Source organism: Oryzias melastigma, linkage group LG16 (genome assembly GCF_002922805.2).
Source record: "Oryzias melastigma strain HK-1 linkage group LG16, ASM292280v2, whole genome shotgun sequence".
In the NCBI taxonomy this organism is placed as follows: domain Eukaryota; kingdom Metazoa; phylum Chordata; class Actinopteri; order Beloniformes; family Adrianichthyidae; genus Oryzias; species Oryzias melastigma.
In genome coordinates, this window is record NC_050527.1 from 11,777,346 (window position 1) to 11,791,939 (window position 14,594).

At 35.4% G+C, this 14,594-nt stretch overlaps 2 protein-coding genes across 3 annotated transcripts; both read right to left on the bottom strand.

The window, feature by feature from the left end:
• Window positions 1–3,984: 3,984 nt before the first annotated feature.
• LOC112143905 (proline-rich transmembrane protein 1) lies at window positions 3,985–6,523 on the bottom strand. Its single transcript, XM_024268144.2, has 3 exons — window positions 6,353–6,523; window positions 5,438–5,617; window positions 3,985–4,964 (listed from the first exon to the last, which is right to left on the bottom strand). The coding sequence occupies exons 1-3, from the start codon at window positions 6,446–6,448 to the stop codon at window positions 4,803–4,805; spliced, it is 438 nt and encodes a 145-aa protein (XP_024123912.1). The 5' UTR covers window positions 6,449–6,523; the 3' UTR covers window positions 3,985–4,802.
• Window positions 6,524–10,964: 4,441 nt separating this feature from the next.
• Window positions 10,965–14,171, bottom strand: LOC112143847 (synapse differentiation-inducing gene protein 1-like). Of its 2 annotated transcripts, none has more exons than XM_024268058.2 (4): window positions 13,760–14,171; window positions 13,557–13,700; window positions 12,044–12,223; window positions 10,965–11,355 (listed from the first exon to the last, which is right to left on the bottom strand). In XM_024268058.2, exons 2-4 carry the CDS (start codon window positions 13,677–13,679, stop codon window positions 11,203–11,205), a joined length of 456 nt encoding a protein of 151 aa, XP_024123826.1. In that variant the 5' UTR covers window positions 13,680–13,700; window positions 13,760–14,171; the 3' UTR covers window positions 10,965–11,202. The 2 variants fall into 2 exon arrangements, with proteins under 2 accessions (XP_024123826.1, XP_024123828.1); XM_024268060.2 differs by having other exon boundaries at window positions 13,557–13,646; window positions 13,741–14,171.
• Between the last annotated feature and the right edge of the window lie 423 nt (window positions 14,172–14,594).

A 14,594-nucleotide genomic window follows, 5' to 3' on the forward strand; every position in this document is an offset into this window, starting at 1 on the left:
CGGCTTTCAGTGGAGGTTTGGATGTGACGATTTGATCTATGCAAATATCATCATCATCTTCACTGACTTCCATTTCCCAGTTCCACATTGAATTACAGCTTTACAACGAGGAACTTTGAAGGGTTTGGTACCAGCAAGTGAATTCATTGTAGACGTTGGTTGGCCGCGGTCTGGGACTGGCTTTGCTGAAATGACCGCAGTCCCTGACCATAAAATGGATTCAGCAGGTTTGAAAAATGGATCGATGCTCAAAAGCTTGTTGGTCAAAATACATCAATCATTGGTTTCTCAGAGCAGAGTTCTTGGGAAAATAATGAAAGCTAACATCGAAATGCTCTTTCACTGATTTACAATCCTTTACAACTGTGGTCAAATGAGCCGCTGTTCACATTTCCATGGTCACATCAAGAACCTCTGTGGAGTCTTGTGGACATTTTCCAGTGTTCTCAGACCTGCTACCGTAAATATTGTATGAATCTCACACAAAAAAATCCAGTGACAGCTGATTTGACCACAGATACCAGAAATGGTGTCTGGGTGGGGCCTGTCTACACACACACTCTGTAGTTACACACACACTTGTTGGCCAAAATAGTCTCCACATTTAAACTATACATAATGTACACAATGTAACTGTAACAGCAGCTCACACGCTTCATCATACAAAACCATTCAGATAAAGACTTTCATTCTGTCACACAAACTATTAGTGCTAAGGTGAGCTGACACCTGTGCCCAGGTGAGGGTTTATGTTTAGCTGAGGTGGGTGGTGATGGAATGGACTGAGGGGGAGAGCGCCCGGCCATCCCCACGCCAAGACCCGGGCAGCAGCTGCAGCCCGGACCCCCCAACACCCGCCATGGAGCTGCGAAGAGAGACTGCCCGCCGGGCAATCCCGCCAAGCACCCAGACCGGGGCACGCGGGAGCAGGAGATGAGCTTCTAGTACTCCCTAGCACAAAGATAAAACGTCATAGCTAAGGAGTAATGTGGAAACAAAACTCTTTGTTTTTCTTATGCATAAATTTATTGAGCTTTTCTTTTTAGAAGAGTGTCTGGCAAATTGTTCGTTTGAGCACAGAAAGTCTTCTAGATGTGGGTAACGATGATGAGCTGCATGTAACCTTGTGTTTTTCCTGCAGGCATTTGGATATCCAGCACAATGTGCAGGTGCAGGATATAATCAGCCACCGGCTCAGCCTGCCATTGTTGTTGCCCAGCCTACTGTTTAGCTCAAGCTCCTCTGGAGAACCCAGTGAAAGATTACTCCATCTTCACCCTTCTCTGCTGCTGTCTGCCACTTGGAATTGCTGCACTCATCTACTCCATCAAAGTGAGTTTAACTGATCTGTACTTTTACTGTCTTCACTCTTTCCTTTGGTCATATCCGGTGGATCATTCTCAAGAGCTAAACCTGTTTTTTTTTTTTTTCTTCATGGCTTACTGGAAGAAGATAAAACAATCAGAGCTTAAGGTGCATTTGAGGTGAAAGCTACTGTTTTTCTGCTGCTCTTGTAACATAACATTTCTAGCTGAAGTTTCCATTGAAGTATATTTTTTCCCAATATATCTTTTACTGAATATTTAATTTTAAAAACTATTGATTGAAAAGGAAAATTAATTATCAATATTTTTTATGTTCTGTTTTTATTATGGGACTTAACTGATAGAACATTCCGAAACGATAAATATACAATAAAACCCTTCTTGTGTGTCTATGGCCAGTTTGAGGAAGTGACTTACTGAAATAATTGTATCTAAAGTACACAAGAAATAAATGCCAACACAACACTTTTGCACAGTATTGTATAAGTGTGACCCATCAAGGACTGCAATAAAAATGTGTGTATTTGGTGTTTTTAACAATTTCTTGACATATGTTTTAAAGAGGGAGGAAATATACAGAAGATTAAACTCAAAGTTGCATTTCTGAGTATTTCTTTATTCAGATTATTGTGAATCAGGCACAGCCAAATAAATGTTGGCCAGAAAAAACTTGTAGCAGTGACGTATGTACTACAGTGCTCCTGCTCCGCTCCTTTCTAATACATTGGTTGGAGTGCGATTTAACTAAAACAGAAAAAAGTAGAATTTTTTTTTTCTCTCAGTCGAGTTTAAAGTGATTCCTCTTTTGGATTAACCAGACTGCACTTTTAGTTTGCACAACTAAACAAGAGCATGTTTTTTTTTTTTATTTTGGCCATATTTAAAGTCCTAGTACAAACATATTTTAAACTGTCGCAAAATCATTCCCAGTGCTATTTTTAATTGTCATCACACTGCTTTTTGGCAAAATTTAATAACTTGTATTGTTTTTGTTAGAGTAATTTCTGCTAAGACAAATACTTTTAAAAAGAAAGCAGACACAAACATCTCAATCAAAAAGACTTTCAACAGTCAACCATAACAAATTTTTGCAGAACTGAGAAACTTTGTCTGAGACGACATTATCAGTACCCTTTCAGATAAATCTCACACTCCTGCTTCCTCCAGATGGCATGTAGAGGAAACACAAACAAATCGAGCACATCACAGCAAGCTGCAACATGCATTTTTGAAACGTCTTGTTGCAAGTACAGTTGTCTGAATGTGCTGTAAGTGGATATGCTTTTCAACTGTGGGTTAAACTAAGGTCTTGACAGTGTTTTATCCCCTTTCAGGGTCAGAAGAAGAATTCCCTTTTTAAAATAAATTTTTTATTACGTCATTTGTGATGGTGTTTTAAATACTTTTTCTTTTATTTCTAAATAAAATGCAATCCTCGCTGATTTTTCTTTTCTTTTTCACACTTAGGCCCGTAAAGCAAACGTGAGTCTGGACTGTGTGACGGCAAAGAGAAACAGCAGAATAGCCAAGATACTGAACCACGTGGCTCTGGGAATCTGGCTTTTAGGCCTCACCTAGGAAATTGTCTGTTTTTGTTCTGCTCATCTGAAGCGCTTTCGTTTATTCTAACATGTTGAAATTGTTCATAAACCATGAGAACAAAGGAACATTGTGGGAGAAACGCAGTGTTGCCTTATAACTTGTTCTGGTTTAATCTGTAAAAATTTACATTATTGCATTGTTGCTGTTGTTTACCTTTTTTTAAATTACTTATACTATTATAAAAAAATTTTTTGAACATAAAGCAATGTGTTCTGGTAAATTGCACCATTATACTGCATCAACAATAGGATTAAAAAATGACACAAACAAAATAGCAATAAGAAATGTACAGTTAGGGTAAGAAAGGGGATTTAACACTTGTGCTATCCTGGGCCTGTTTAAATAAAAAGAGGGGTCATCTGGAACCCACAAGATTATTTTTTATCTTCACTGGTGTCCTGTCCACCGTTGCCATGAAAACTGAGGTTACAATCCACATACGCTCACCAAAACTGGACAATAAGATTTAAAAAAATGTTGCCTCGTCTAACAAACAATTAGGTTATTGTAAAGAAGTGAGGGTATTCCTCTGGACCATATTAAGAGGATTCGGTCCAGAACAACAGACTTGTCCAGTTTGAATACCCCTCTTTTCGGAAAAAACTGGTTGACTTCTCTTTACCTTTCTTATTCTAGAACAACTCGCTACTGCCCTCTTCCTGTCAGGAAAGTCCTGTACTCCTCGGCATATTCCAGTTTATTTTCTGTGATGCAATAGTTTTATTTCTCCCTTTTGAGGACCCATTTTTTGGCTCCACTCTTACATTTATCAGAACTATTTATAGCACACAAACTAAATCTAATTCTGAAATCTTTGCTTGTAGATATGTCATCACATCATCAGAGTCGAGCTGATTATAGTTAATATGCAGCACAAGAACTGAAAACCATGCTGAAAACAATTTATAATTACTGATGGAAGGTGATAGAATCCAGAACTGGTGCAAATAGTGAAGATAACTCCGCTGTTAGGTGTGGATAAGTTGGAGGTTTGGCAGGAATCCCCGTCATCCAGTACATCTGTGTGGAGACAAAACAGAAACCAGCGAGAGGCCGGAGGAAAGCACTACTAGAACTCACCAGAGGAGGGAGACAGTGAGGTGGGGATCTGCCAAATTATGACTCATTCATATAGATGACTTAAACCTGAACTTTACAGGGTTATTGCACGATTCCTTTCATGAGATTCAATGTGAACAAAACAGTGACTGCTCTTTTCTGGACTGAGATGTCTGAGGTCTTTCCAGAGATCTGCTGTGGCCACTCCTCTAGTTTGGAGGTTACAGCCCCCAGTGCTTCAATTATCATTACCGTTGTCACCTTTACCTTCCAGTCTCTCTCCAGTTCTTCTCTGAGTTTTAATTATTAGTTATTGTTATGATCATTATTTATCTTTTTATTAGTTTGTATTGTGTGTGTTTTAAAAACAATTTTATCGTGATTTTCTTCAATGCTGCAGTTTGTAGATGGAAGAAAAACGTAGAAAGGAAAACTAAACAACATACTTTAGTGTTCCTTATCAAATGGTAGGTAAGTTATTTTGTAGGGTGCAAATATTTGTAAATCTGACTGATGACGTCAGTACCTCACCTGCCGTGAATCTGACTGCACGTCACTGGTATCAATAAATTAATCAAAAAAGGTAAAGAGCAAGCAGTAAAACAAGAATGCCTTTAAAAAAGTCATAATGAAATGTATTCAAAGAAACAAAACTGAAAATGGATAACAGACACTCATAAAAACAATGAAATAATGTACATCTTTACAGATAATGGTTATCATGCTTTAGAAGTGTTTCAACATAAATTAGAATACACAACAGAACTTCAGTGGAGTTATAATTGCAGTCTACTGCACCTCGTCCTATTACTACTACTAGTCATCATTATCATCAATAATTAAATTGTATACTAAGAAGCCACTTGCTGGGATGAGAATAAGAATCCCCATTCCCAAAGCCACGCAGTTCAGGATCTTTGCATTTCTGCTTTTTCTCTCTGCCCTCATCCAGTCCTGATAAAAGTTTGCTTCACGGGCCTAAATGAGACAAAAAAAAACACAATTTTTCAGTAAGGAATGCATTCAATCCATCTATTTTTCTAACCCATTGTATCTCTTTGATTTTTTTAACTAGTATTGAAAACACAATTACCAATGAATTTGTAAAAACCTCTGTTGTTGAGCATTTTAGGAAGAAAAGAAGATCCTTAAAGTGATAGTTAAATTCAAATGCATTATGAAGTTTTTTTGTTACTTTTTTTATTAGAAAATTCTACTGGAAATGATATAAAAGAAACAGAAAAATATTACACTAATATAGTTTTAATTTCTTTGTGGTGCTACAAAGAAAAAAAAAAAAAAACAGCAAACAAAATGAATAAATAAGGTTTTCGGGAACATCGTTAATCAAGAAACTAACTCTACTCATGAATTTATCTAAGGTTTTGTGAAAGAATAAGAATCAGAAGAACTAAGTAAAAATATGAAATGTACAGTTCAGTCAAACTCACAATGATGGACTGAATGAGAGCAAATATTCCAAATGGCAGACAGCAGCAGAGCATGGTGAAGACAGAGAAGCCCAGGTAATCCTTCACTGGGTTCCTCTGAGCTCGACTCGAGTTAGCACTAGTGACAAATCCAGGCGGATCATATCCTCTACCAGCACACTGTGGTGGATTTCCAAATGCCTGCAAGACACAATAAACATTAAACATGAAAGAAAAAGTTTCTTAAACTTGTTTTAAATTACTTGATTAAAATAAAACTAGAGGAGACACGTTTTGTGTATTTAAGTTTATTAGGCATATTTTTCTTTGTTTATGTCGTTTGAATCATTTTGTATAAATAATTACACCACAGACAGCATTTACTGGTGTGAAACACTTGCAAATGTTTCATTTGAATTACATGGAATGCAGGATAAGATAGACAGAAATGATAGTAAATATTGAAGATTTATTTAAGATTTGCACAACACACAACTTTAGTTTTTGCTTCCAATTTTAGAGATTGCGGATTCATCCTATAGGACAGAAGTTGATGCAAATAGAAACCAAAATATATGATGTGTTATTTAGACTGGCGAGTTTGTCAGGTTTGCTGAACATTTGACTTAAAGTGAAACCTGCCTCACATATAGTCTTAAAAAAAGAAAGACAGATAGAACTCCCTGTAAGCAGCTGGTCTTTATAGGAATTGCCAAACAGCATTTCTACAGTGGGAATAGTAAAGAAGTTAAATGCAAATAGAGTTCAAATGAATACTGACACTGATCACGAGGTAAAAAGTTAAACAGTTTCTAAAACTTTTTTTTAAAATGTACTTTTCAAATAATAGTTTTCTCTTAATAAAACAATGTTATTGTAACAGACTTTAAAGTGTTCTGGGTTTGTTATGTGTTGCATATTTACCATTGCCCTTACCGTTGTTAAACTATTGGGAAACTGTGCTGCACAGGGCGTGTCTTTCATTAATAAAGAGATCTTCCAAGTGAACGGACGTCTGTCTCCGAGCTCCATTATTTCCACTCTCCGACTACACCACCCTACAACGAACCCACGAGAGGCCGGCTACATTATTAAAAACAATTAATAAAAATTAATAGACTTCCTGTCTCCGAATTTCCTGACATAATTCAGCACAGTGTTTCTTGTATCCGGTTACAGGTGGGGACTCCTGGTGAAGCATCCCCTGGTGAAGTGGCGGGAGCGGGTTGTGAACCATCAGTAGACGCTCCTCGTCCGATTCTTGTGGGAAAGCCTTGGTCACGTTAGAATCCATCCATGAAATAATGGTCTTGTAATTTCTTAATTAAACGGGATGCACAAATAAACAACAACAAATAAAATTTCGTTATAGCCTGCTTATTTTTTTTTATTTTTATTTATTTTTTAAGTTCAAAGCGTCTCTTTAGTTGGACGTCGAAGTGTGGAGTCTTGACTCGATAACAGGCTTTTAGTTTGTAGTCAAGTTGATCTGACAATGCACTTCCTGTTGGGACTTTCAAAATAAAACACCAGCAGGGTTGAAAGTGATTTCCCGTGAAATTTAAATTAAAGTCCCTATATCTAATCAGACAATTGTCAATGAATTGAACGTATTGCGAGCTGAACATTCTAACAGCGTATCACAGAAAAAAAAAATCTGAAATTTTACTTTTCAAGATTACCAGAGGTCTTGTGTTTAAAAGTTGTTGGCAAAACAAACTGATTCATAAGGAAAGCGTAAAAAAAAATCAGATTGAAACTGTAATTTCAAATATGTAACATGTGTAATAAATGCAGTTCAATTTATTGGTGACTATTTTTTTGTGTTAATCTCAATTAATTAGTCTAATTACAGACAAATTAGAATGTCCTTTTTCTTTTTTTGTCAAAAATGTTCTTGTGCTAAAGTGTTTCACTGAGAATTTCTGCATGGATCTTGTATTTGTTGATGATTTGTTTGACTGTGTATTTGTTGCAGCAGCTCCAAAACTTGGAACAACCTGCCGCTCCATGGGATAGTCTGCTGTCTATTTCAGTCATCTCTTAAAACACACATTTTAAAATTGGCTTTTAATACATAATAAGGGGACTTTTTTAAAATCAAATTTATTACTAGATTCATAACGTTTTTTTTTTCTTTTTTTTTTAAGCTATTTTATGTTCTCCCAAACAATTGTAATGAAATGGTACAGCAGTTTAGATTTCCTAAAGTATTCAAATCACTACATAAATAAGGTTGGACTGGACTTTTTTTTTGTTTTTTTGTAATGTACTGAGTTATACCTCCAAAAGACACAAATAAATAAATAACCTATACTGTGTAGTCATAATTTTTTATCTGCTTCCTGCTCAAATATTATTTTGTATTTATTTATTGTGTTTAATACGGCTGTATTCAACTCAACTTAAGTTTATTTTATGTCATCTTAAAACGACCACAGTCAAACAAGACACTGTATATTAAAAACTCAAAACATCCAAAACAACGACTAAAAGGTCTAAACATTGTCAGATGACAAGAGCAGGAAACCACCTGAAAACAATTTAGAGTTACTGTGTGATGGAACCCAGAACTGGGGGAAGGTGTGATCCAAATAGGGACAATAATTCATTTATTAAACGAAATCCTTTCAGATGTGGGCTCAACACTACTAGATGTTAGCTAAAGGACTAGTAAGGGTAGAGCTGGCAAAAAACAGCATTAAATACAACCAGCATTACTAGAATTTACCAGAAGAGAGAGACAGAGAGAGATTAATCTGCCAAACCATGACACAGATTCATTCTTTACTGGGTCATTGCACAATTCATTTTCTGGGATTCAATGTGATCAGAATAAAATAAATAAAACAATTTTCAGTACAAATTTTAAACAAATAAATAAAGAGACAGTTTAAATGCAAAAAAGTATTAAACAGGAAATCAAATATTCTGCCAGAGGCCTGGGAACTTGAGGATCCTGGAAAGTATCTTAGTTGTTTCTAACACTGCACTGGGATATCTGAAGTCTTTCCAGGATCTTTGTTCTCCCATCCTCCATCACATTTGGAGGTGTTTCCTATTTTGACTCTGGGGTCACTATTCCAGCCACTTGGTTGCGGCGCTCCATGTATGCTTTCCCTGCCAACTCTCACATCCTGCAGTTATGTGCTGCTCATATAATAATGACCAACAGAAAAACTCAGATTAAAACAAAAACTAGTGAGTAGCATTTTTCTGGAAGTTTTGCTTGATGGCAGAGCTCTACAGTATGGTCAGCTATGTTCAAACAGTAACTCAATGGACATTACAGATCATCTTCTTAACCTTCAAACATGGTAAAAAAAAGAGAAATAATCATGTTTCTTTTTTAAGCAAAGGAAATTCTAGCAATTGTCAAACGATTCAAAAACAAAGCATCTACAGACTGTAACAGAATTAATGGTAGTAAAAAAAAAAGAAAATTGACTCCATTGTTGCCCGTTAACCTATATTTGCAAATGATCTCTTCAAACAGAAACATTTCCACAGAAAATGAAAATAGTTAAAGTAATTCCATTATACAAATCAGGGGACAAACATCAACTCAAAAATTACAGGCTAGTGTTCTTACTCGTCCAGTTTTCAAAAATACTCATAAAAGTATTCCTCACAAGTTGGGAAAATTTTATTGACAAACATGTCTGATCAATATGGTTTCAGAAAAATAGATAAACTTCCATGGCATTCGGGCTCGTTTTCTACTGATCATAACCTTGAAGGAACCACATAGTCTTTCTTACTTTAGTCTGTAAGAAATTTGGATTTGCATTCATGACTTTTTTTAAATAATAAATATGAATTATATCTATTTTTTTGGCATGAACAAAAGCAAAAATACAAAAAGAACTTAGCATCTCTCAAAATGTGATTTGACAGAAGCACAAATAACTTCTTTTCAAAATAAAAGATGCTCTGTGCCAAACAGGATCCTCTCAGTGCAGCTCTGGGCAGCTTGTAACTAATATTGTGCAACATAAGATAATATGTGCTTTTAATTACCGGTAATAAAAGATCAAACTTTTTACCACACTTTTGCTTTGCATATGAAATCTGTGCATTCTGGAGGTAACGTTGAGCAAACAAGACGTCTTCAGGTCAAGAGGAATGTAAAAACCTACAAAGTTTATCATCTATGTGCACCTCAGCCATCAATTTATAAATGTAACTAATCTAATTTAGTAATCCTTACTTTAAAAATGCTATTTTATTTTTCTTTAATTTATTTTTCAAATTATTTTCCCCCTCTTTGTCCTCAGCAGTTTTACAGTGCAAGTTTTTCAAGTTGCTAAGTGTGCGACTTAAACTGAAACTTGGCCCACATGCAAAATAAATAAGTAAAAGAAAAGAGAACTGCCTGGAAGCAGCTGCTTTTTAAGGGATTTGGTTTAGAAACTGCTTATCCCTCCGCCAATTGGGGAACCATGTTGGGCTGTGCTGAGGAGGAAAACCAATTCTTCTCATGGGTGTACTCTGAAGCCCAGAAGTTTACATTTAAATATAAGCAATGGTGATGAGGTCCTGGAAGGATAGTGTCATCCAAATTTGAAGAAACAATTTTTCCATAACTACTTGGTAGGCTAAATGAAGCTGTAAGGGTAAAGGAAGAATTTAATTCCAGTCACTTGCTCCATGTATGCTGTCCCTGCCAGCATCTTACCCCCCGCAGTTATGTCCTGCTCATACANGAAAACCCAATTCTTCTCATGGGTGTACTCTGAAGCCCAGAAGTTTACATTTAAATATAAGTAATGGTGATGAGGTCCTGGAAGGATAGTGTCATCCAAATTTGAAGAAACAATTTTTCCATAACTACTTGGTAGGCTAAATGTAAGGTAGAAGCTGTAAGGATAAAGGAAGAATTTAATTCCAGTCACTTGCTCCATGTATGCTGTCCCTGCCAGCATCTTACCCCCCGCAGTTATGTCCTGCTCATACAAAAACGGCCAAAACTCTGATAAAGACAAAGACCCAGTGAGCAGCATTTTGTTGGAAATATTGCTGGATGGCAGAGCTCTGGAAGCAGAATAGTAAATTACATGTTAAAACGACAGCAACAGTAACTCCTTAGACATTTTGAAACTTTAAAAACAGAAAACTGGACTGAACAGATTCCTTTGAGAGAGTCCTCTGTTGGAGCCACAGCCTCTTCAAATATTCAAAAGTGTGATTAAGTTTTGCATTCCAGCTCTGTCCTTTCAGTGTTTTTTTCTTTTCTATGTAATTGTTACTGGCAACAACCAAAAAATAAATAAATAAAAATCCACATTTAAACAAATGTAGAATTTCAAAAGCAAAAGAAATGATTTCTCTTTTCAGAGACCTTTGTTAAACCTGGCTAACATTCATAAATTTTGATTTTTTGGAGAATTTAAATGTGTAAAAGTGATGAAAGATGTCCTTACCTTCAGCTTCAATAAATGCTGTCATTTATTAATGTTTGTGTTATAATACAATGGCGTCATTTAAGAAATATTGTTCTGTTCAAAAACGATTCTATAATAATAAACAGCAAGCAGTGAAGCCAGAATGCCTATAAAGAAGTTTTAATGAAAGGTATTCAAAGAAACAAAACTGATTTAATTTACATTTTTACAGATTACATACATTAGTCAACGCACTATTTCTGCCACAATGGCTCCTTTGTTTTCAAGCTTTAGAAGCTTTTTCAACATCAGCAAAAAACAACAGTTTCAGTGGACTTATAAAAAAATTCAACAGTCATAAGTAGATATGATCCCTATGTTGTGGACAGTCATTTGAAACACTTAATAGCGAAGACAGGCAATCCACAGAAAGAATACTAAAACAGAAGTGATGATGAAAAGCCCCGCACCCAGAGCCAGGTTGTTCAGTATCAAGGCCTTTTTGCTTCTTTTCTTTGCTCTCATCCAGTTCCCATAAAAGTTTGCTTCACGGGTCTAAATGTGAGAAAAACACATTTTTTCAGTAAAGATTGTATTTGATCCATTTTCTAACCCACTGAAAAAAATCAATATTGAAAACACCATCACCAATGAATTAGTACAAAATTAAATATTTACTGTGCATTTTAGAAAGAGAAAGACGATCCTTCAAACAATAGCATGCATTACGAGGTTTTTTTCTGTGGGGGATGTCCAAGCAATATTTGGAGGAGCAAAGTAAAGTTTGAATGGTTAACAAAAAGTGCTTTTAACTGTTTTCTCTGTTCTGACATCAGAATAGCTGAAGTGACAGCAGATGCACGCTGCTGTTTGCTCAAAATAATAATAAAAAAACTGATATTTGCAAAACTACTAATGAAAATGTTATAGAAGAGTATGAATTTTTACACTTTCTCTCTATGAAATTAAAGAGGCTGAGCAAAAATGAGATTATCTTGTGTCAACAGACTCTTCCTGGAGAGAGTTTGCATGGTATTTCCCCTTTAAACTATCATAGTTTTTATCTTGTGGTAAACAATAAAGTTGAAAAATAAAAACGTAAAGAATAAATAAAAAGGTTTAGAGGAACAGCAAAAATAAATAAACTGATATTTCAGAAGAATTTCCTTTGGGGTTTGAGAATAAAAGGAACATCTCAGAAGAGCAAAGTAAAAATACAAAAACACAATTTAGTTAAACTCACAATGACAGACTGAACGAGTGCAGCCATTCCAATGGGCAGACAGCAGCAGAGCGTGGTGAAGATGGAGTAGCCCAGATAATCTTTTACTGGTGTCCTTTGAACTTCATCCATGTAAGGAATGGGCTGGACTGTGACAAAGTCAGGCGGATCATATCCTGCCCCTGCAAAATTTCCAAATGCCTGCAGGAAACACACAAGGTCACCTTACAGCTCATTTTCTTAACCCTCAAATATGGTAAAAGAGAGGAATGATCATGTTATAAGAATGCTACACAACAAAGTGAACTCTGTTTCCTGGAGCACCATTTTTTCACCGGCAGCTGGAAGATTTTCTGTGCACAGAAGAACTGTTTCACAGACTCTTCCTATAGAGAAAAGCTCAACACATCTATACATAAGGCCTTAGTCTAAGGGAACCATACAGGGGTTGATCAGGCGTTTGGGGTGTCTGGGTCCATGGAGGGTTGTAGAGAGGATCTTTACAGGAGTGCAGGTATGTCTAGCGGCTCATGCAGATACCTAGAAGAATGTCGTGAAAAAGGAACGTACCATCGTCCAGAAATAACTTATTTGTGATAAAATATTACACACTTCATTGACAGTGTTATAAGTACGTTTAATTTACAAACAATGGTCCTCCTCCTAGTGTGAAACACTTTCATGCAAATGTTAGGTATAAACTAAAAAATCCCAAATGTAATGTAGTTTCAGATATTGGGGTAAAAAAACAGTCAACTATTGTCTATCTACTTAAATAAAGTCATTTAATTTGACTTTGGAACATGGAAGCAATGCAGGATAAGATAGATTATATATAACAAGATTTATTTAAGATTTTGCACAACACATAGCTTTAGTTTTTGTTTCCTTTTTAGGTCCCAGATTCAACAATTATCTTATAAGATGGAAGCTGCAACAAATCAAAACCAAAATATAATGATGTTTCATTCAGGCTGGCAAGTTTTTCTAGTTTGCTGAACACGTGACTTAAACTGAAACCTGTCCCAGATGCATTAAAAAAAAAATTAAATTAAAAAAAGAGAGAACTGCCTGAAAGCAGCTGGTCTTTATAGGAATGGCCAACCACTAAACGAGACGGCACATTTATACAGTGGGAATAATAAAGAAGTTAAAGTTCAAATGAACAATAACATTGATGATCACAAGGTAAAAATTGATTTTTTTCTTTACTTTACAAAATTAGATTTATTATTAATAATATGTAAAAAAAATCCATACAAAGTCTTGAAAATCCACAGAATCAACGAGATGTGTGCAATTAGTTTTAAAATGTGAATTTAAGGCTGTCAATCACTAATTGTTCTTTCAGTTTTCATTTCAAATTTCAACATGTCCACAATGTTCAATATTTTATACAGTTGTTATTTTTATTTGTTACAATTATAAAGTATCTGCCTATATATGTTTTTATAAATATAAATATAGAAATTATTACACTTTATCCTCCAAACTGCCTTTCATAAGTTAAGCAGGTATTTTTCATGGTGGTTACCTGTAGCGGTGGAGGTTCCTGGAGAGGGGTCTCCTGGTAAGGTGGAGGGAGCGGGTTGTAAACCATCGGGAGACGCGCTTCTCCCGACTCCTGCGGAGGAGCTCTGGTCAGCTTGGGATCCATGAAATAAAGATTTTGGGATTTCTAAGGAAAAAAAACTGTTTTACTATTTTTCTTTTTTTACCGATCAAAATTCTTAGCACCTCTTCTGCTGGACGTCAAAGTGCGAAAGCTCGACTCGATGACAGGCTTTTAGTTTGTAAAGAAGTCGATCTAACAATGCACTTCCTGTTGGGACTTTCAAAATAAAACACCAGCGGAGATTAGATCGATTTTGTCCACATCTCAAATCAGATAAATGTCAATTAATGAAACATATTTTGTGATTTGAACACTAAAAACGTAACTAAGAGGAAAACATTTCACCAAAGTTCTTGTGTTAAAAAAGAAAAGAAAAAAAAGTTGGTAACACAACCTGATTTGTAATAAAATAAAATAAAATCAGGTTGAGACTATTATTGAAAAAAGTGTAACAGGTGTAATAAATGCAGCATAAACATTGACAAACATTGACTTTGATTGTTATGTATATGTATATATGTGTGTTAGTGTATATATATATATATATATATATATATATATATATATATATATATATATATATATATATATATATATATAAATGCACAAAATTGTTATTTTGCTGTTTCATTGGTTATCAGGTCAAGAGGCACAAAAAGGAAATCTTGTCCTCTGCTGCCATCTATGGAAATAAGGGTCGGAGGTAAGGCTCTTTCTATGGGTGATGTCAACACCTTGTTTTGTCCAGTAAAATAATATATGTCAATGATATATATACAAATAAAATCAAATCAAACTTTATTTTTTAAAAAGCGCTTCTCATACATTGAGCAACTTGAAGCTCTTTTCATTTAAAAACAAAATATACCATAAAAACCAAACCCACACTTCACCTTCCCACCTCCCCTACATTAACACATACAACCCATGATACCACACAATGAATACTTATAAAAA